The following is a 22,127-nucleotide window of genomic DNA, read 5'->3' on the forward strand; positions in this document are numbered from 1 at the left end:
TTGCAAAACTTGCACTTAACCTTTTGCTAAAGAGAAAATTACTGTGCACATTTGTTTAAGGGTTCCCCAAAATCTGCAGTGTTGCGAGTGTAATTAATTTACTGAAGTAAAGCATAACTTCTGCTTGTCTGTTTTTATGTATTTTATGCTGCAATGCATCAAATGCTTTTGCAATCTTGTTACATATCAGTGAGTTTGATGCTCATGGTTAGAACTCATGGTTACTGCAATTTAACAAACTGAAAATTGATGAAGTTGATTAGTTGTAATAAATAGTGAAACAAAATTATCCTAATAATTGGTAATGAAATTTACATATACTTCCTATGACATATCAACAAAGTAAAGTTATAATGAAAGGTGCATTATTAGTGAAATGAGGTGATGATTAACAAAACTGAATTTCACTGTAGATCACTTCCTCTTTACCTTAAATTCATAAAGTAAGCATCATACTCAGCGTCAAGAAAACATAGAGCTGCAGCTTTACCCGATTTCGGTCATTGAAATAGTGCTCTTCTCTGCAGGTGTGTATACTTTAATCTTTAAATAATGACAACCATAAAATTCAAAATGCACATTTCTCTACAGTTGTGAGGTATTTAGAGCAATTATGTTCTGCTGTGGGTTACATAGCATACTCTGATAACATAGTTGCATCACAGAAAAAATGTCCTGCTTTAAATCTTGGCTGTGGCCTTTGTTTGTGGTGTTTTCATGACCAATTCAATGGTGAACTGATACGTCTTTTTTAGGGCAATCTATTCAACAACAAACTACAACATTTTCTGCTAATCTTATTTTCCTTTCTGGAGCCCATACCAGCCATAAATATTAATATGGTATGGTTTATACAAAATAGGTTTCCTGTTCATTGCACTGCAAACGCAAAGACACAACAAACAGACATTCATGCTTATACACACTCACAATTAAGAATAGTGTTTTTGTAAAGCCAGCAAAGTAAAGCCAGAGTTCATGAAGAAAGTCTGGCTATTCATACTGAGAATGTGTAAACTCTCAAAGTCTTTACTGCCAGCATTTAAACTGAGACCTTCTTACTGTGAGGCGATGATGTTAAAGCTGCCACGTGGAACCCCTTAAGTCCTTCCAAGTTTTTCAATTCAGGGACTAAGAGACTAATGCCAGGATGTGGTTATAAAAAAGAAAGTTGTATAACTGATTGTTCATTTAATACTAACAAGCATTTGGCTGCTTTGACTCCTCTTAGAAGCTCAGATCATCTTAAGATCTAAATCTCCCCAATTTATCTACAAATAAGTACAGAGGCTCAACTTATTTGATAGATACTGACTGTCACTGATCTGTTGTCTAGTATTGACAACTATCAAATAAGCTCAATTTTGGTATTAATGATGGGTAATATATATTATATATGGCTGATCTGAAATTTGTGAACATCAAGGAGTGTGCTTTGACCCATTTCCTGATGTCTGTAGATCATTATAAAATATTCTATACAGACTAGACCCTTGCAGATAAAAAAAACACATCTTACAAAAGCAAAGTATGCAACTTTTAAACCTAAATTTTACTGTAATTGCTGATAAATGTCATCCTTGATGAGCAGCAAAAAAGCAGGAATTTGGTTATAGCTATGCAATCTATCAGAATCTGCTGAACATCAGTTCTCTTTGAAATAATGTCCTCTGAAGCAACATGTTAACATGGTCAAAGTGCATAAAAATATCACAAACTGAGGAAAATTACTTCAAAGGGCCCAAGGGAATTAGTTTAAGACATAAATCATTGGACATAGACTGATTTACACACAGGCAGACTCTCATCTACTAACCTAAAAACTAAATGATCCACAAAACTACAGTAATGATTTTTAGTATGATCTTCTTTATCTAGATACATAACAAATAACAAAATAAACAAAATAAAATGTATCACTTATTAAAACCATAACAGCTGTGATCCTAAAAGTAACATCACAATATAGTTTTGTCACCCTCTAAAATAGACACATGTACTACTACAAGAAGTAACCTGATGTGCCAAATGCTTCTGATTGCTGTTGATCTTTCAAAAGTCAAAAGCAAATTCATTTATAGTTGTAGAAGGGGGCTTGTTCCAGCAGACCTCACTGAACTTAGAGAAATAGCAGCAGACAGACTAAAATGAGTCATATGTCTGGCAACAATGAACATTAGAAAGAATTATGTTAGCTGAGTATCTAAAGGGTACAGTTTGTGCTGTTTTTATCCTTTATCCCCTTTAAAACTTTAAGCCAAAAGTGCTACTTCAAACTATTAAGAGCAATAGAGCACAAGTGTTTAAAGTAGCAATAATTAAACTGCTTTAAAACAAAAGAAAAATACTGTGAAAAAAAACATGTTAGCTTGAACTATAAAAGCATATCTTCTTTCGTTACTTATCATTTCTAAAAACCGCTGCACAAATGAGTAACCGAAATCTGATCTGTAGTGCTGACTTACCGAGGAAACGTACTGGATTTCTCTGCAGAGTTTTGTCTCCCTGGGAAAATCTGCCAGATCCAGGAAATTGTCTACCACCACTTGACCAATGATATCATGCCGTGAAAAGCGGTCGAAGTCGTAGACGCTGAAATGCAGCTTACGTGTGGGAAGCTCAGAGTAGAACACAGGGAACAGGAAAACCTCATCAAACACAGGGTTTAGCGTCTTGCGGTGCACCTTGGTCTGGTGTTTGGTCTTCCGATCAGGCAGCAGGTAGATCTTAACATAGGGATCAGAGGTACCAGAGAAATCCTTGGCAGGGAGGTCCTCTGCTTTGTGGATTTTAACTATTAATTGTTCCAAATCACAGTCAAATTTAAGAATAAAATGGAGGCGCCCACAGCCCCCACCTCTACGACTGCCTTCGTCCCCCTCAATTGAGCGCTGCTTGTACAGCTCGGGTTTGAGGCGGCCAAGGCCCAGACCCATTCCAGTCAAGGAATCTTGTCTTTGGAATTGTGCCACATTGAAGTCTGGGTTGGAGAGGTTCATTTGTCTGCGAATGGAACCTTGTCTGTGGATAAAAAAGTCAACTAATTAACAAATCCTGATTACATCAAACATAATCTTCAGCAAGTAAGATTGATATAAATAAGAAGAAAACCAATACTGACCCCATTTCTGAGACTGAGCAACCACCCGGTGCTGGTTCTGTGGTCTGCCTCTGCATTCGAGGGTTAGTGTGACTTCCATTTTCCCGGGTTTTACTTTGAGCATCCAGTGGTATGTCTGGGGATGTGTGGCTTATCTTCATTGCTGCCTCTGCTGTGGCCATCACCACAGGTGGAGGTGACATAGGAGTCATAGGAGCCTCCACCGACACAACAGAGGCCACAGGGGTAGGCTCTTTGGCGACAGAACAGTGTGATGACTTACGGCGGTTGTGCATCGGAGGATCTACGGCAGTGTAAACTGGCTGTTTGGGTGCAGGCAGTGAGGGCAGAGGGCTCATTGTGGGGTTTATGTGCCCTTGGGCCTCCTTTGTTGTGGGTGAAAGTCCTCGCTCCCTCCATGGTATCCAGCAGAGTTTCCAAGAGACAAAGAGGGAAACTCCAAATAGGGCCAAGCCACAGGCAGTAACCACTAGTGATAGTAGACTCACGGATATATCTAAGAAGATAAAAAAAAAGTGAAGGAAAATCAGAATTAGATTGTTTGGTTTGTTTTTTTTTACTTGTAATTGTATTTTATGCTAAAGCTACACCATTGCTATCAACAAACAAAAAAAGGAGAAAAATAGGAATGTTTTATGCTCTTAATACAAACACATTATCTTCGAGTGGATTATTTACATATAGTTTTTGTTTATAAATTACACACATCATATACTTTAACATGCTAAATATGAAATATTGACTACAGAGTTTATCTTAGACATTATCTTTATTTTATTTATCTTTAGTTCAGTGATGTTAAATTCAATATGAACATTTTCACTGAATTTCTTTCCTCTGTTAAGCCACTTAACTCTGGCCTACGTCATGTAAAAGTTCTTTAAAACTCAAGGGATGAAGCAGTGTTTATGTATAACAGTAAAATTAGCAACAAAACTGTCAAAAATTCACATTTCTTTAAAGCAAGTCACTAGTATTGCACATGTTTAAACTCAAACAACTGCAAATATGAATATAAACATTTTCTATAGTATTTGTACTTTTCATGTTAAAAATACTAGATATTTTCTTGAAAGAAAGCTGTAGATTAAACATTAAATTTCAGAAAATAAAGATCTGCTACAAATACTTTTTAGCTCTGAAAAGTATTTTCTTTTTTACCTATTCGTCCAATGTATTTTTTCTTGCACTGTGCAATATGTGATAATGAAATAAAATAGAATAATTTTGATTCTGCCATGCCAGTCTCACTGCTGTAAGTTGCATTTAATCTTCTTGTCCTTACACAATAATACACTGCATATCTATGTATCTTCTGGTTCACATTTATTTCAAAAAAGTTGTATCACAAAATTCAAACTACAGAGTCTGGAGCATGGGTTTGCAATCAGGTTCTCACAGCCATCATCACACAACTGCAGGACAAATCACACCTAATGTTATTTTCACATAGGCATATTGGTCTCTTGTTCCAATTGTAATAGTAATCTGAAGAAGGACCTTTTATATTAAGCATTGTGCAGAGTTTTCAGATGTTTTGGAAGCTCTAATTCATATCAACATTCAGATGCACAGCAGAGATGAAGCATGTTTCCCTTGTGCATCATCAGTACAACACATTGGTCAACCTAAATTTCTCACTGGGCTCTGCACTCAGGCCACTGATAAATAAGGAAATTAGAAACATAACTAACAGTGTTGTTATGCTCTTGATCTCTAATCTGGCATCCTATATATTTCCAGCATAATTTACCCTGGTGATAAAGCCAGGTAAGAAGTGAATCGGCTTTCTGATACTGAAAATCCCTGAGCTTGAATTTACCTTGATAAACAAAAAATCCTATTTATGAAATGGCCCCCAGACATTTTGGGTTTGCTTACATTTCAGTTGTCCTTGTAGCTGTATTTCTGTAGAGAGTCCAGTGAGCAAATTTACCAATTTATCACCTGAACCCAAAACTTAATCTACAATTCATCCTTTCCAAGGTAGCAGTTGAATTTGTCAGGTTAACTCAGGTTCTTTCTTTTATACAAACTGAGGTAGAATGTTTTGCTCAAGGAGCAGTTCCAGTTTTATCAAGCAAAGAAAGAGCTCTTATCCTGAAGTTAGTGTGGCAGGAAGTCTGAAAAACCTTGCAGGTGAAATCATCAGCCTTTATATGACAGCCCTGAATCTGACAGCTATAAAAACATTATTTTGCTAGAAATAAGAAACTGGCATTTGCTTGTCTTGATTTCTTCATCTAAGGTCAAGTAATTCCTAGTTATAGGAATGGTCTGTCAGATATGTAGATAACATGAACTGCCATTATTCCTTCAAGTGTTTTTTTTTTTTTTTTTTTTTTTTTCAGTATAAAACCCCAAAGCTGCAAACATAGGAGAAATTAGGCACTTTCTTGTGGTTTTCTGCTCTGTAAGAATGCTAACAGACTGTAATAATTATGTAGTTTGAATGTCTTTCTTTAACATAGAAAGGACTCCTGGATCAGTGCCTCAGTGTGGTTTTTTGTGTGTATGCTGTGTTTTCTCCAACCCACAGTCGATCACGATACATTGCTGCTCACACTGCCAGGTTCTGCTGGAGGTTTCTTCCTGTTTAAGGAGAGTTTTCCTGTCGCTACCTGTATGAAGGATTGCTCCAAAGTTGACAACTTAATGAAATCCAATGTCTACTTTTGCTACATGTTCTTCCAGGAATACTGATAGCTGCAAGTCAGTGACTCAAAGCAAAGAGCTGGGTTTCCTTAGATGGAAAATGTTTTTTTTTTTAACAATTTGAATAATAAACTGTATTGTTTAATATCAAATTGGATTGCAACTTTGATATTTGTTGTGAATTGGCAATGTATTATTTAACTGAATTTAATTGAGTATTAAACTGGCAGTCACAACGACAATGGGTTGATTTTACTAAAATGCACAGATAAAGTATACCAATCTTAAAATGTCATCACTATTGCTTTTTTAGCTATTGGTGATAATTATTTTAAAGGAAATTATTTCACTTACTACAATTTCAATTTAGTTTTCATCCTTTCTTCTATGTTTTTCATAATTTCATCAGCAGTAAAATACCTGTTCCAGTGATTCCTTCTTCAGCTACTTTTTAGGTAAGCCTATCTGGTGTTCTTCCTGTCATTTCAGTGCTGTATTTTGCATACAGTACAGCAACCTCTATCAAGTCAGTACAATTATATGTCTCCCATGGCCACTTCACACTGACATGTTCTGGAATTTGATGTAAATGTCTCCCATTTTGTGTACCTTTCTATTTTTCTTGCACATTTGATTAGTTTTTGTCCCAAGAGACACACAGGCAAAAATTTTACTTACTTTACGCACTGGTCCACCACTTTCAAGTGTCCCTTGTGAATTTATTGAAGCGCTGGTCACCTATGTCTGCCTCAGCTTTGGACTGAGCTCCTTGAAAGCAGCTAGTAACCTGTTTAACACCGTCTCTGTATGTGTACTGAATGACTCTAAACATCATAAATCCCAACCATCTAACTGTCTTCTCAAACTTCAACCTTTTGCACAGTGTTTTCTAATAACTGCAGGATCTGCTAAATCCACCTGACCATTTTGATTTTTGGATATATGGTGTCAGTGATGCACACTTATTTTCCCTTCTTATGCTGACAGTGCAATATGCCATTAGTTCCCTTTTGTAATAGAGCAAAGACAGGATTTTGTCCAGTATATTTAAAAAAAATTGTCTATACAATATCTGCTCAGAGGGAGACTTGCATTGATTTTTGAAAAATACCCTATTAGACATCTTAATGAGCAGGGCGGTCCTATTCCATCGTATCCAATTCTAACCCTGTCATTGTAGTTATCAGGATCTGGGTTGTGTTTGTGTTTTTGTGCTTGCTACATGTGTTCATTTTCAGACAGTGCTGGAGCTCTCAGGTGTGCTGGGAGACAGGTGCGACTTATTTCCACTGATTACTCTGAGGAGTACTTAAGCAGGAGGCTGCCAGCACTTTGATGCCAGAGTATTTTTTTTTTTTTTGCCACCAGCTTGAGCCAAACACTAAGTTTATACTTTGTTCTTCGAGTTTGTGCTCATTTTGCAGATTTTGACAGCCTAAGCTTTGGATCTAGATCACTGTGTATTGACTACGTCTCCCGAGGTTACTCTGAATGATCAAGCCTATCTACGCCCTGTGGATTTCATATCCTATCTCCTGTCTTTGCTTGGATTTGCATCAAGCTGGCCGTTTCCTGCTCCCGTCGTCTCCTGGACCAAGCTGTAAGCGTAACCTGTCCACCCTCCAACGTAAACATCTGAACACTGGACTCACTCCTGTCTGCTCTGAGCTCACTCAGAACTGCACCCAAGAAACCTTCTACGGACTCACCTTCGTTAAACCTGGATCCTGAATATCTCTACCCCTGGCGTCCTGACCACAGCTACCTAGTAAGCCGAACTCATAATTATATTAGTGTATTGTTCTTAGTTTCGTTTACTTTCTGTACCCTGTATTCACTCAACCTCTTCCCCTCTCTCCATACAGTGAGATTTTCAACCATTATGTTCCTGATTATCATCTTCCAAATAAACAACCTTTTTACTCATTCTGTTCTCTGGAGTGTTCTCTGTATGTGGGTCAGATCTATTGCAAAAATAATGACAGTAGTATTAGTAGTTTGCATTTTCTTTTTTTTTTTTTTAAGCAAAATCGACTTTAAGACAACGTAGGCCTTTTACTCAATTGTGGACTTCACTTTTTGTTTTATCTTCTAATGAACATGGAGAGATTATTCCTAGTTATTTATTTTAGTTTGAGATAATGGTGAATATTAAGATTTTTGTTTTTTTTGTTTTTTTTTTTGTTTAAGCTGATGCTGATTAGCATTTACAAATTTTCTGCATGGAATTATGCATCTTGCCTAATGACTGCTGGAAATAATCACCAGCCCTTATGACCCTGCAAGGAGAAGCGGGTATAGTTGATGGACGGAAATGCTTTAAACAGTTGCTTCCACCTTGAGATACAGAAATAATTATTTACATTGTGATCAATTAGTTGAAAGAAGATTTTGGACAAGAGACAAGTTTATTTGTGTAAAAACAGAAAGTAATTCTGTTAAAAACTAACAATCATCTTTACTCAGATGAAGTATGACAAGTTATTTGGTGTAAAGCTAATATTTAGGCACTTTTTATAAACTAAATGACAAAACAGGATAAATGGCATGCAAAGTCAGCTATAAAATATATAATCAAAGTTAATAACGGAGTTTCATTTTTAGGAATTGTGAACCCTTTGTCACAATTTCTAAAAAGGAAACCCAGTTTTACTTTCATTACATATTTTATAGCTGAATATACCTTTCTTCCAAAATGCTTGATGGTTTTGTCAGTGAAAAAGAAACTTTATACGGGAATTTTAAAACCGCACACTCCCATCCATGGAAGGTGCAAACAAAGTTTTGTTACAAGAACTCATTGTATGCAATTGCAGATTATGGGCTTTCCTATAATGTCCTCTAATGAAGGTTATTATAGGAAGATTAAAAGCGGTGAACCATACCCAAAATTTTAAGATTTGATCCTTTTATATTTGTTTATTTTACACTGTTCTGAATACTTAAATTGGTCAGTTTTTTTGTTTTTTTTCTGATGCTAATTAGGATCAATAAAACAAACATTTTACCTTAATTCATTTGAGCAATATTTTTGTCAGGAGCCATTAATCAAAGACACTTTTTTTTTTTTTTTTTTCAAAGAGTATAAAGCAAAACTGTTATGAAACCAGCAATTAAACTCACTGAGATAAAACTTCTTAATGCAATTCTTAGAAAAAACTTACCAAAAGTAATTGTATACTTATATTTTTTTTGTAGCTCAGGAAAGCCTTCCTTCACATCCCGCAGCTTTGCTTAGTGCTTTACTGAGTCTGTGTGTAGGCACGATCATTAGAGTTAGCAAGGAACTTATACCAACTGTCCTTTCTGTGCTGTGAGAAAACCAGAGCAAGTGTGATTAGGGAGAAACGGAGGCATTTGCAATTTTAGGACAATGAGCCCAGCATGGCCGAATGTCGAGGAACTGACTTGTAAAGAGATATCCACAGACATCTAGGAAGGTTCAGAGACAGCATCATAATGAAGAAGGTGGACCAAATTTAGAGCTCAAGACCTTCAAAGGTGCAATAGTGTAGGAGGTGAGCAACTGCTGAAAAAGCAATGTGCAACGTCTAGCTCTGAGATGCTGTTTTCTCAATGTATAATAAGCAGAATTACTTGATTTTTTCATCCAGTAATTAGTTAAAAGCTAATATCCAGGGATAGCATCTTGAAATGTATATGGTTGCCCTCTGGGTCTTACCTGCTGCTTGGTGTTCATATTCACAGGAGCTTAGTTTTAAAGATGTATGACATGTTGGCCCATGGTTAACTACAAATATTAAAGAATTATGAACAGCAGCAGTTTATATGCTGCTTAAAAAGAAGCAAGAACTGTTATACATTTGCTGGGGTTTAGAAGACAACCTATTTTGCCCATCCCTAGCTCAAAGTTTAGAATCTGGGAATCTACAATACTAACTTCACTGAAAACTAGGTCCCGAAGGCAAAAAAAGATACAATATTTCTCCTTTTTGATTTGAAATACAAAGTCAGTTTGTTAATGTTCAAAATAAAATCAATGCCAATTTGAAAAAGATGACAGCAGGGCATATTTGCTTGTTAAATACTGCACTTATTGTCTGCTTTTAGTGTAACATCTGTGGATTTAGTCTTCTAATGTTTGAAGATTTTCTATATTTGCAGCTGATTTTTCTCCCAAAAATGATTAAGTTTGATGTTTCCTCCAGTAAATAAAAATCTGCCATCAGCTGTTGTAAGATTTGCTAAAAAAATTAAACCAGTGAGGAAGCTGTTTAAATTTGAGCTAGTTGCTTTCAAGGCTACTTTTTACCTATGGATAACTACTGGCAATATCTAGTTCAGACACGTAGCCTTTAAAATACTTTCATGGTGAGTAGGATTATATTGTTGTGTTTCATATGGTTGTCAACATAAAGTTGCAAGGTTACAAGCAAAGAACGTCAGGAACAAACATTTCCCGCACAGCCCAAACACTTTTTTTTTCATTTGATATAAAATAACTTTTAGTTTCTAATTTTTGCACTCCTTTTGCTGAGCTAAACAGTAACACTTGTATGAAACCAAGAGTGACAATGAATATTGTCCTAAAATTTCTAAGGGATTAATTCTGATGCATACCCAATGAAGGAATTATTTAACCGTTTATTATTAACACATTTGTTTCCTTGTGTAGTGTACATCAACACCTCAGATGTGAATGGCCATTTCAAAACGTCCTTAATGAGCTTCAGATGTAGTCAAAACAAACTTGTCACCCATGCAGGTAGCTTTCTGAAGTCTTAAAAGAACAAATAGTAAATTCACTGTTCTTTAGTGTGCTTAAAAGTGTTTTTTTGATTGCCTGTCAACGCTTGTCAATTTATGTTGGATAAAAATCATTCCAGATGGATCGATGTGGCTGCCGCAGTAATGGGGATGCTGTGCTGGACCGCTGTGGTGAAGAGAGAACAGAGCCGAAAAGTGAAGCTCCCAACTTACTGGTCGGTCTACGTTCCTACCCTCACCTATGGCCATGAACTTTGGGTCATGACCGAAAGAATGTGATCCCGGATACAAGCGGCTGAAATGAGCTCCCTCTGTAAAGGTGGCCAGGCACTCCCTTAGAGATAGGGTGAGGAGCTTGGAGCAGTGTCTGGGGAGAGCGACGTCTGGGTGTCTCTACTGAGTCTGCTGCCCCCTCGACCCGGTCCCCCGATGAAGCGGAAGACGACGACAATAAATCATTCCTCACATAAAAAAATCTTATTTTCCTTGTTTAGAGATTCAGGAAGCTTTAAACTAATCCAGAATTATTTGTACTTTAAATATAATTCTTAAAGTGTAAAACCTTGAATCTGAAAGTTGTCTGTTATTCAGCGCTTTCCCTTCATATCTAAAGTAGGAAAGTTCCAGACATCCAAAAGCCCAGAGCCTGAAGACAACTCTCTGTCTGTCCATTTGAGAGTAACTGTTGGCACACAGAACCAGTGATTGAACGGAACAATTCTCAAACTGATAAAGATGACGATGGAGGAACTGCTTCCAGAGAAGCACAAGCTGATTTTGTGCAGTAAACAGCCACTTCTAACCCAGTAAGGCACCATATCTGTTGTGGAAGTACTGGTGCCAAAAGCTAAAATATCATGGCTGAATCTTAATAATGATCATTTATCCTTTTTGGATTAATTTTAAAGGAGAATGAGGCTGATTGAACTGTAAACATTTATATAGCTTAACATAGCTTAATTTTGCTACACGTGTCTGATAAATTATCCTAATATGTGACTCACCACTGCTAAGTCAACAATATGTTCAAAGCCTAGAAAATTTGTTAAAAAGGGTTTACATGTAGGCCTGCACAAGGAATAAACTTAAATAAATCTTCCTAGTCCAGGCCAGTCAGAGATCTGTGGATAATCTAACCTTTATTTCTAATCCACCAGGTTTGTTCTTCTGTTAAGGAGAAAGCATCATACTGGATTAAATCTGCCAGCTATTGTAAAATTAAATTTGGGCATCATGTTCATCATGATTGATGACCTCCATGTCTATCTTTTTTAAGATGTCAGTGCAATGAAAACAAAAACAAAAAAAAAAATCCCAAATTAAGGAATAGGAGAATGAGGAAGTTTATTCAGGCAAAAATATTGAGGAAGAAAATTATTGGGGGAGTGAAATACAGCCACAGCAAGTGTAGAGGGACCTAAAAAGGCAGAGTTTCGTATAATTATTAATCATCATCCAAACAAATGGAAAGAAAATAGGTTTGTGGAGGACTGCAGGAATTGTGCCCAGCACGAGCTATGAATTGCCTTTGTGCGCATGCGCAGTCAACCAGCGAAGACAGGTGAGCTTTGATTGCTTCAAAGCCTTCGTAATTTAACATTATCATGGTCATTATTTCTTGCCATTTTCACAAGGTAAACACTTTATTCTTCGATGGCTGCGACTTTAAGGTCAGAGAGGAAATTAAACTTTTAAATAAGAAGCAGCCTATCAGAACTGTGACCCACAAAGGCAGTTAATAGACTTACTCAACATCATCATCATCAAAGAGAGGAACATAAATCCTATTATCTGATGTATAAGTAACTACGTGAAACCACGTCAGGAATTAACCTCTGGCTAAATAATTTAATTTTGGTAAATCCCAAATTTAAAATCATATAAATGAAAGATGAATTAGAAAAGCAAGACCTTCCAATAAATTCAAAGTGAATTTTGGGTCAAAGACGGGACAGAAAGAAGATGAAATTTACTTATTAAATATCTACTATGATCGAGAAAGCGCTCTAACACGAAAGCTCATGCCACCTGGGCGTTTTAGCCGATTGGAAAGAAGTCACATGCCCGTTCCCTCCTGCTCAGCTCAGCCACTGAAAGAAAGCAAATTATGCCTCACCTGAATCTGAATATCGTGGCCTGGCGAGATCTCGGAAATAGTAGATAAAATCCAGACAGTTTTCGTTCTGCACTTCCCCCTTTGAGCAAAGATCTGACAGGAGTTCGAGTGCTTTTTGACAAATCTCGTCATCTCTGTCTCCAGGCATTTCCCACCAGCATCCTTATAAATGATCGGTCTCTCGTTGGCACCTATTCCTCGCTGATCGGCACTGTTTCTGGAGTGAACCACTCACCCAGCGGCACGCCACTCACCCAGCAACGCCGTACTTTATTGGAAAGCCCCCAAAAAATTCCAAGTCCAACTGATCCAGAAAGAAGCAACCTATCCCACATGTGGCGTACGAGGCGTCTTTATATAACAGTAAGTGAAACACTCCTTTCACTCTGCTGCTCTGGTGAAAGCCACCGGTTGAATCCACGCACCGCCTCTGCGGCTCCTGTCCAGAGTGCTGAAATGTGCGCGTGCACTCCCGGTGTAATACACCTTTTGAATCACGCGGACTTCTGTCTCCGAACCGTTTTTTTTTTAAGCTACGAAACAATACGAATCCCGGGAATAGCTCAACGTCTTTATTCTGAATAAGAGAGAGTAAAATAGCCGCATCTGCGAGGTTTACAACCAGTGTAGAAGCCTCGATGTCTTATAAGCCTGGTGTGGTTTTACGTCCCTGCACGTGGCCAATCAGAACGTACTTTTTTCGCTTTGTGAAATCAATTGAGCCTTTCATAGGCAAGACTGCTTCCCACTCAAAAACCGTAAAATCTGCATGTTTCTGTTTATGTAGATTACCTTACAAAACCGGAATTTAGACTATTTTGTTTTTTGTCTTTACAAAGAAGCTTTTCATTGTTGTTTTCACGTTAGGGTCCTCAAAATAGCAACATAACGGGCAATGCTGATTTGTTTTCCCACAGGATAAACTAATCAGGATGAATTCTGAAAACAATAACAATAATAATTTATCTCCCCGTCTTTAATTTTTCACGATTTCAGATCGTTTCTTGCACAACTGAGAGTATTATTATGATCAACCGGTGGGCAGCCTTCCATATTTCTTATGGGACATTCTTCGTCAATATATACGCCATTGTACTGTTGTTCTGTTACTCTTTATATTAATTTACTTTACCGGTTGGTTCCCATGGGAGCACACGGTCAATTTCACATCCACTGATTCATTACTAATTATGGTATGTAGTTTTAGTGTGCACACCATTAATCTCAAAGAAAAAAGTAATAACTTGTGATTTAAAGGAGAAAGCAAATGTATACCGCTAACTAATCCGATTATCATAAATTGACAAACAATTTCTTGTTTGATCAGACATGTTTAGAAATTAACAGATAAGGGAAGACCAAGAACAGAGCATCCGGCAGTGATTTTCCATCAAAGATTAATACAATCCATAATGAGCTGGGAATGCATTCTATTGCACTGCTGTTTCTCCTCTTTTGTTTGCATTGTTCCTGTTGAGATTTTGTCACGATTGCAGGCTCTGAGAAAATATGCTGTGCTGAAAGGTATACTTTGAAACGGATGCCAAGTACATGGACATGTAAGTATTCTAATGCTTTTATACTGTTCATTTACGTTTTCCAACATTAGACCATAGTAAATAAAAGTTGTGCTTTAACAAGGGGTATAATGATTAGTCCAGCTAAAGAGATGAGGAAATACATGGTATTACACTTACAAGAGTGAAAAAAGATGAGATTTAAACAATAAGTTTTGGTAAATTAGCACATTGTGTTTGTGTTTTGATCATTTCTGGGTTCTTTATTATTGTTGTTTAAGGTCTTGCTGTTTTCAATTCATTTCGTTGTTTTCATTAAGTGTCAGTTAGTTCTTGTCTTATTAGTAAATTTCTTTGCATTTAGTTTCATGGTTTGTTCCTGTGTTCTGTTCCCTGTGTATTCTAATTTATTTCTCTTAGATTACTGTTTGTCTTAATGTCTTAATGCCTTAAGCATAATAAGTGGTGAACAGTTTACCAGTCTAGGAATTACTGCAGTGCTTGCACTACACTTCACCTTGTCCGTTATTAAATCACCATGTCTGTGTTCAACATGATACAAGAATGTTGCCACAAAAATGAGTAGAATGTAGTATTAACTTCTTTGATGTTAATTAAACAGTCAACCTGGCAACAAATAGGTAACTCAACAACTACTTTCTTTTTGCTTCAAAATAAGAGTAGAATCTCAAACTTAGAAATTGGGTGTCATTCAAACGACATTCACAAATCTAGGACTTGTGATAAAAGCCTACAATGATATTTAGCGTTTTGTGAGGCGGACTTTACTTTGATGAGAAATATTGTGTCGTTTTCATTTCACAAGATCTCACCCCTGACTTCAACATTTTTATTTGAGACGTACTATCTTTGTGAACTTGGCCTACAACAGAGTTGTGAAGAAAAGGATGGAAAACAGAAACAGATGAAGTAAATAAATATGTGATAATAGCAGTAACATTAACAACCTATGTTTGGGAGCTTTGCACCACAGTAATAGTCTAGAAATACAAACTGAGTAATGTTCTGTTTATTTGTTGGTATAACTTAGAGTTATCCTTGATAGAAATTATGGATCTGTGTCATATCAATCTGAGGCAACAACCTAGGTGGGGCAGTGGCAATTTCTGAAAGATGCTATGTTTTGCATAAAGGAATGAGTAAAGAAAGAATTCACATACCATTTGTTAAGAATTTAAGTTGAAAAAAAAATATTTTGTGTAAGAAGCCTATTTATCTTTTGTGTGGATTCTGGATCTAAAAATGTTGTTTAAAGGTTTTTAAACCTTCTTTCCAATTCCCTTGTAATCAAAAAGAAAGCTGAAATACAGATTTAACAAACATCTTTTTGCTCACTTGGTGGCATGCGCATGCTTTTTCATTTAATTTAATTAAGGGAAACAAAATACATAAAAAACGGCAGACATGGAAGCTTAAACTCACAGGAACCACTACCATCAGAGGAAAAAAGTCTGGCTAATATTTATGGACAATAAACCTGACCTTTGGCTCTTATCTCTTTTGCTAATTAGGCACCAGCAACGGGGGGGGGGGGGGGGGGGGGGGGTCCTCAGTAATTGATCTTATGTAAAATGCTTTACTTGAGGTTGTGTGAGGTTTTTGTGTTGAGTGGTTAGTGGGTCTAATGTTTGGTTTTGTATGTGGGCTTTCCATTCAAAAAAAGTGCTTGTGATGCACAAAGTCAGCTTACTTGGTGACCATGGCAACTAAAGCAAGACACTCTTCACACATGTTCAGCTCTCCAAGTCATTCTGCTTGCCTCCTTCCTATTAAATATTATTACTCTGTTTTTATACTTCTCTACTCACCTTAATTAGTTTCATTTTCACTCCTTGCAGTCTTTGTCATTATCAAAATCTTCTTATTTCTTGGAAGGCTGCACATTTTTTCTACCAATTTCCTCCCCATTTAGTGCTTTTCAGTTAGTGATGCATTTATTCGGGTTATTAACTGTTAATATCTGCAATTGTTCACAGTGTGAAAATAGTAAAAAGAGAAAACTGGCACTCATGATTATTGGTCCTGCTTGACCATTGCCCATGTAATGAACTAGGTATCACGGGGAGCAGTGAAGCTCATATCTCATATTTTTCCAGTAAGAAAAAGATAATGATCCCATCTGAGGGTTTTTCACTATCAGAACTGAAATGATAAGTCAATAGTCAGTCAAGTATTCACTCAAAACAGTGTATCCTGCTTGTTTTGGATGATAAAGCTGTATTTAAATTTGACAGAAATCAACAACAAAAAAGAAAAGAGAGAAATGTTGTTTTGGTTTAGAAAACACCTGCCTTCTTGTCATATCCTGTCCTGCTATCAAGAATGTTTCATTGCAAGCATTCACTCACAAAAGCTAATAAGGACCACATCACCTAGGGAAAGAGTGTGGGGGTAATAGGATTCAACACTCAGTCCCATAGGATACACTTGACTTTACCTTTGGCAACTTATGGTAAATGGACTGAACTTATATAGCGCTTTTCCAGTCATGCAGACCACTCAAATCGCTTTATGCTAGAGCCACATTCACCCAATCGCACTCACTAACGCTCACACATTCATACGCCGATACCAGTAGGCAACTTGAGGTTAAGTGCCTTGCCCAGGGGCACATCGACCTATGGCAGGAGGAAGCTGGAATTGAACCCACAACCTTCTGATTGCGACTACTCTCCCTACTGATTGCGACTACTCTCCCTACTGAGCCACAGTTGCCTTTTGACTGAATATATTTATAAAAAAGTTATGCTGACATGTTTTACTGGTAGTCAGGTTTTCCTTCAGGAGCAGAGGCATGCATTGGTGTATAATTTGGATTGTGTTTCCTGTCTGAAGTTTAAATGTTTGTTTTTTATGTCATTGTTTGTGTTTTATTTATGTGCTCTGTTTTGTTCCATTGTCCAAAGATACACTGCCTAGCCAAAAAAAATCATCCCATTGGATAATTACTGCATGAGCACTTATGTTTCACCTGGCAACAAGTTGTTTAATTCCAACTGGTGCAATGAGTTGCTTCTCATTTCTTAAACAACTATGTCAAAAGACACATCCCGTGGTCGTGGAAAAGATGTCAGTCTGTTTTAGAAGGGTCAAATCATTGGTATGCATCAAGCAGAGAAAACCTCTAAGGAGATTACAGAAACTACCAAAATTGGGTTAAGAACTGTCCAACACATTATTAAAAACTGGAAGGATAGTGGGGACCCATCATCTTCGAGGAAGAAATGTGGCTGGAAAAAAATCCTAAATGATCGTGATTGGCGATCACTTAAACATTTGGTGAAATCAGTCAGTCAGTCATTTTCTACCACTTATTCCATAGTGGGTCGTGGGAGAGCTGGTGCCTATCTCCAGCAGTCTATGGGCGAGAGGCGGGGTACACCCTGGACAGGTCACCAGTCGATCGCAGGGCAACACACAAACAACCATGCACACACTCATTCATACACCTAAGGGGTGTATGAAGAGTGACCAATTAACCTAACAGGCATGTCTTTTGGACTGTGGGAGGAAGCCGGAGTACCCGGTGAGAACCCACGCATGCATGGGGAGAACATGCAAACTCCATGCAGAAAGACCCCCAGCCAGAAATCGAACCCAGGACCTTCTTGCTGCAAGGCAACAGTGCTACCAACTGCACCACCGTGCAGCCCTTGGTGAAATCAAATAAAAGAAAAACATCAGTAGAACTCCGGGCTATGTTTCATAGTGAAAGTAAGAGCATTTCCACATGCACAATGAAAAGGGAACTCAAGGGATTGGGACTGAACAGCTGTGTAGCCTTAAGAAAACCACTAATCAGTGAGGCTAACTGGAAAAAAAAGGCTTCAATTTGCTAGGGAGCATAAAGCTTGGACTCTGGAGCAATGCAAGAAGGTCATATGGTCTGATGAGTCCAGATTTACCTTGTTCTACAGTGATGGATGCATCAGGGTAAGAAGAGAGGCAGGTGAAGTGATGCACCCATCATACCTAGTGCCTACTGTACAAGCCTGTGGGGCAGTGCTATGGTCTGGGGTTGCTGCAGTTGGTCAGGTCTGGGTTCAGCAACAGTATGTGTTCAAAGAATGAGGTCAGCTGACTACATGAATATAATGAATGACCAGTTTATTCCATCAATGGATTTTTTCTTCCCTGATGGCACGAGCATATTCCAAGATGACAATGCCAGGATTCATCGGGCTCAAATTGTGAAAGAGTGGTTCAGGGAGCATGAGACATCATTCTCAAACATGGATTGGCCATCACAGAGTCCAGACCTTAACCCCAATCTTTAGGATGTGCTGGAGAAGGCTTTGCACAGCGGTCAGATTCTACGATAATCTATGCAAGATCTTGATGAAAAATTTATGCAACACTGGGTGGAAATAAATCTTGTGACATTGCAGAAGCTTATCGAAACATTTCCACAGCGAATGCTATTATTTTTTTTTTTTTCATGCATGTTTTTGGGCCAGGAGGTGGACAATGATGTTAGTTCACTGGCAAGAGACCCAAGTTCAACCTTCAACTCATTAAACATTTTTCAAGCTTTTTTATAATTTATTTTAATTACAAGACAAGTGGTGTTACATATAAAAAATTGCACCATTTTACTGGAGGTGGGTAATCATGCTTTACTTCTGGATTTAAACATTAATAGGGCTTTGACCTGCGTGCATATTACAGCTTTTCTACTGAGACGGGGCTAAAGGTGTCAAACAGTAAAGAGAATTTTAAGATGTGGGAAAATGGCAGAGCAGAAAAGACTCAATGATTTTTATTACAAGCTATTCTCCAGAAAATCTCTCATCTGCTTCCTAGGTTTCTCAGCTTGCTTTGCATCAAACCATGTGTTTTTTTGTTTTTTTTTTCAGATGATCCTTGCAAAGAGAAGGACAATGGGATGGAATTATCTCATCCCAATTGCTTTTTTTCTGTATATGCCCTTCTGTGTGGCTTAAAGAGAGGCCTTGAACATCAGAGCAATGAGTAAGAAAAAAAAGGCTAATAATAGATGTGAGAAGCTGACAGAGATGTGTAAGAGATAGAAAGAAGCCTGATGTACATATTTATGACTGTGATGAGGTGTCAGCATTTTTCTTAGAAAATTTTATGTGGCTATTGACATGACACATGATGTCAGGAAAACCAAAGTAATCCAGAAAACAGAGACATCAAAACAAATTAGCCTATATATTAAGCTGTGTGTAATACAGTGGAAAAACACAATAGATAGGTATTACACAAATTTAGTGAAAAAAAAGTCATCTTAGTAAAAAAAGTCAAAAAAGTCAGCTTAGTAATGAAAACTTCAAGAGACGTATAAAGAACCTGGTTTAATGCATTTCTCAGGTGTGGTTTTGACCAATTTGTACACACAGTCTTTAAATCTTGAAGGATCTAAGGTTCTAACATGCAATTTGATGTTCAGTTCTTTCCATAAATATGCAAATGTATTTTAGCTGGTTGACTGAATAGGCAATTTTAACAGCTGTATTTTCTTTCTCTGAAACAAAGTTCAGAGTTTCCTTGGCTGATCATTGTCTTGCTGAAAAACCCACCATTGTCTTTCCTATAGATTATTCTCAAGATTTCCTCCATTTATCCTTTCCACAGTTATATGAAGTCTGTTGGTACCATGCACTGAAAAACCCCACATCATGATCTTCTCACCTCCAAACTGTGTTGTGTTTGGGTTGATGTGCCACGATATTTCTCCTCAAACCATGATGTGACATCCTAATAAATTTGGTCCTATCTCACCGAACTATAGTCTTCCCTCAGTATTTTATTGACTTCTCCTAATTTTCTGCAGCAAACTTTAAATTAGCTTTAACATGCTTTTTTTAGCAGTGGTGTACTGCTCAGAGGGTGTGCATAGAGGGCATTGAGGTTGAGTGCATTACTTATTTACTTTAAAAAACTGTAACTGCTAATTTTAGGTCTGCTGATATTATTTGATGTTATTAACCCTTATAGAGGGGAAGATTGGTTTTTGTATAGACAAATGCCAATTTTCCCCCAGTGGGCCCACCACCTGCAGGGGGAACCGTGAGGGAAAGAAGATTGGGTGGCGGACGAAGGTGGCGGACGAAGGTGGAGACCTCAGCGGCCCGATCCCCGGATGCTTAGGCTGGCTCTAGGGACGTGGAATGTCACCTCGCTGGGGGGGAAGGAGCCTGAGCTTGTGTGGGAGGTCGAGAGATATCGACTAGAAATAGTCGGGCTCGCCTCCACGCACAGCGTGGGCTCTGGAACCCATCTCCTTGAGAGGGGTTGGACTCTCTTGTACTCTGGAGTGGCCCACGGGGAGAGGCGGCGGGCTGGTGTGGGTTTGCTTGTTGCCCCCCAGCTCAGCCGTCTCGTGTTGGGGTTTACCCCAGTGGATGAGAGGGTCATATCCCTACGCCTTCGGGTTGGGGAGAGGTCTCTGACTATCATTTCAGCCTAAGGACCGAGTGGTAGTGCAGAGTACCCGGCCTTCTTGGCGTCTCTGTCGGGGGTGCTGGATAGTGCCCCTCCCGGGGACTCCATTATTCTGCTGGGGGACTTCAATGCCCACGTGGGAAACGACATTGACACCTGGAGAGGCGTGATCGGGAGAAATGGCCTCCCCGATCTGAATCCGAGTGGTGTTTTGTTATTGGACTTCTGTGCTAGTCACGGATTGTCCATAACGAACACCATGTTCAAACATAAGGGTGTGCATCAGTGCACTTGGCACCAGGACACCCTAGGCAGGAGGTTGATGATCGACTTTGTTGTCGTATCATCAGACCTTCGGCCGCATGTTTTGGACACTCGGGTGAAGAGAGGGGCTGAGCTGTCCACTGATCATCACCTGGTGGTGAGTTGGATCCGCTGGAGGAGGAGAAAGCCAGACAGACTTGGCAGGCCCAAGCGCATAGTGAGGGTCTGCTGGGAATGCCTGGCGGAGCCCTCGGCCAGGGATGTATTCAACTCCCACCTCCGGGAGAGCTTTGACCAGATCCCGGGGGATGTTGGAGACATAGAGTCCAAGTGGACCATGTTCTCCGCATCTATTGTCGATGCTGCTGCCCGTAGCTGCGGCTTTAAGGTCTGCTGTGCCTGTCGCGGCGGCAATCCCAGAACCCGGTGGTGGACACCGGCAGTAAGGGATGCTGTCAAGCTGAAGAAGGAGTCCTATCGGCTGTGGTTGGCTTGTGGGACTCCTGAGGGGGCTGATGGGTACCGTGAGGCCAAGAGTGCTGTGGCCCGGGCTGTGGCAGAGGCAAAAACTCGGGCCTGGGAGGAGTTTGGTGAGGCCATGGAGAAGGACTACCGGTTGGCGTCGAAGCGATTCTGGCAAACCGTCCGGCGCCTCAGGAAGGGGAAGCAGTGCTTCGCCAACACTGTTTATAGTGGGGGTGGGAGGCTGCTGACCTCGACTGAGAGCATTATCAGGCGGTGGAAGGAGTGCTTCGAGGATCTCCTCAATCCTGCCATCACGCATTCCGTGGTGGAAACAGAGGCTGGGGACTCGGGGTTGGACTCTTTCATCACCCAGGCAAAAGTCACCGAGGTGGTTAAAAAGCTCCGCGGTGGCAAGGCTTCGGGGGTGGATAAGATCCGCCCTGAGTACCTCAAGTCTCTGGATGTTGTAGGGCTGTCACGGTTGACACGCCTCTTCAACATTGCGTGGCGGTCGGGGACAGTGCCTCTGGACTGGCAGACTGGGGTGGTGGTCCCCCTTCATAAGAAGGGTGACCGGAGGGTGGGTTCACACTCCTCAGCCTCCCTGGTAAGGCCTACGCCAGGGTATTGGAGAGGAGAGTCCGACCGATAGTTGAACCTCGGCTTCAGGAGGAGCAGTGTGGTTTTCGTCTCGGCCGTGGAACACTGGACCAGCTCTATACGCTCTACAGGGTGCTCGAGGGTTCATGGGAGTTTGCCCAACCGGTTCACATGTGTTTTGTGGACCTGGAGAAGGCATTCGACTGTGTCCCTCGTGATGCCCTGTGGGGGG

At 39.3% G+C, this 22,127-nt stretch overlaps 1 protein-coding gene and 2 long non-coding RNA genes across 3 annotated transcripts in view; 2 read left to right on the forward strand and 1 right to left on the reverse strand.

Annotated features, from left to right (window-relative positions):
• Positions 1 to 13,314, reverse strand: part of syt9a (synaptotagmin IXa) — a 26,265-nt gene extending 12,951 nt beyond the window's left edge. The window contains exons 1-3 of the mRNA XM_047362252.1: positions 12,621 to 13,314; positions 3,122 to 3,617; positions 2,466 to 3,021 (exon numbers count right to left, since the gene is read on the reverse strand). Coding sequence (XP_047218208.1) covers positions 2,466 to 3,021; positions 3,122 to 3,617; positions 12,621 to 12,768 — 1,200 coding nt within the window. The 5' untranslated portion in view covers positions 12,769 to 13,314. The remainder of the gene's footprint in view (positions 1 to 2,465; positions 3,022 to 3,121; positions 3,618 to 12,620) is intronic.
• On the forward strand, positions 7,103 to 7,702 carry LOC124866460. Its single transcript, XR_007037827.1, has 2 exons — positions 7,103 to 7,544; positions 7,642 to 7,702. It is a non-coding gene; the product is annotated as an uncharacterized LOC124866460 (long non-coding RNA).
• Positions 12,850 to 19,899, forward strand: LOC124866459. The gene is made up of 4 exons (XR_007037826.1): positions 12,850 to 12,983; positions 14,117 to 14,179; positions 19,015 to 19,129; positions 19,757 to 19,899. It is a non-coding gene; the product is annotated as an uncharacterized LOC124866459 (long non-coding RNA).
• Positions 19,900 to 22,127: the final 2,228 nt, after the last annotated feature.

Source organism: Girardinichthys multiradiatus, chromosome 4 (assembly GCF_021462225.1).
Source record: "Girardinichthys multiradiatus isolate DD_20200921_A chromosome 4, DD_fGirMul_XY1, whole genome shotgun sequence".
Lineage (NCBI taxonomy): Eukaryota > Metazoa > Chordata > Actinopteri > Cyprinodontiformes > Goodeidae > Girardinichthys > Girardinichthys multiradiatus.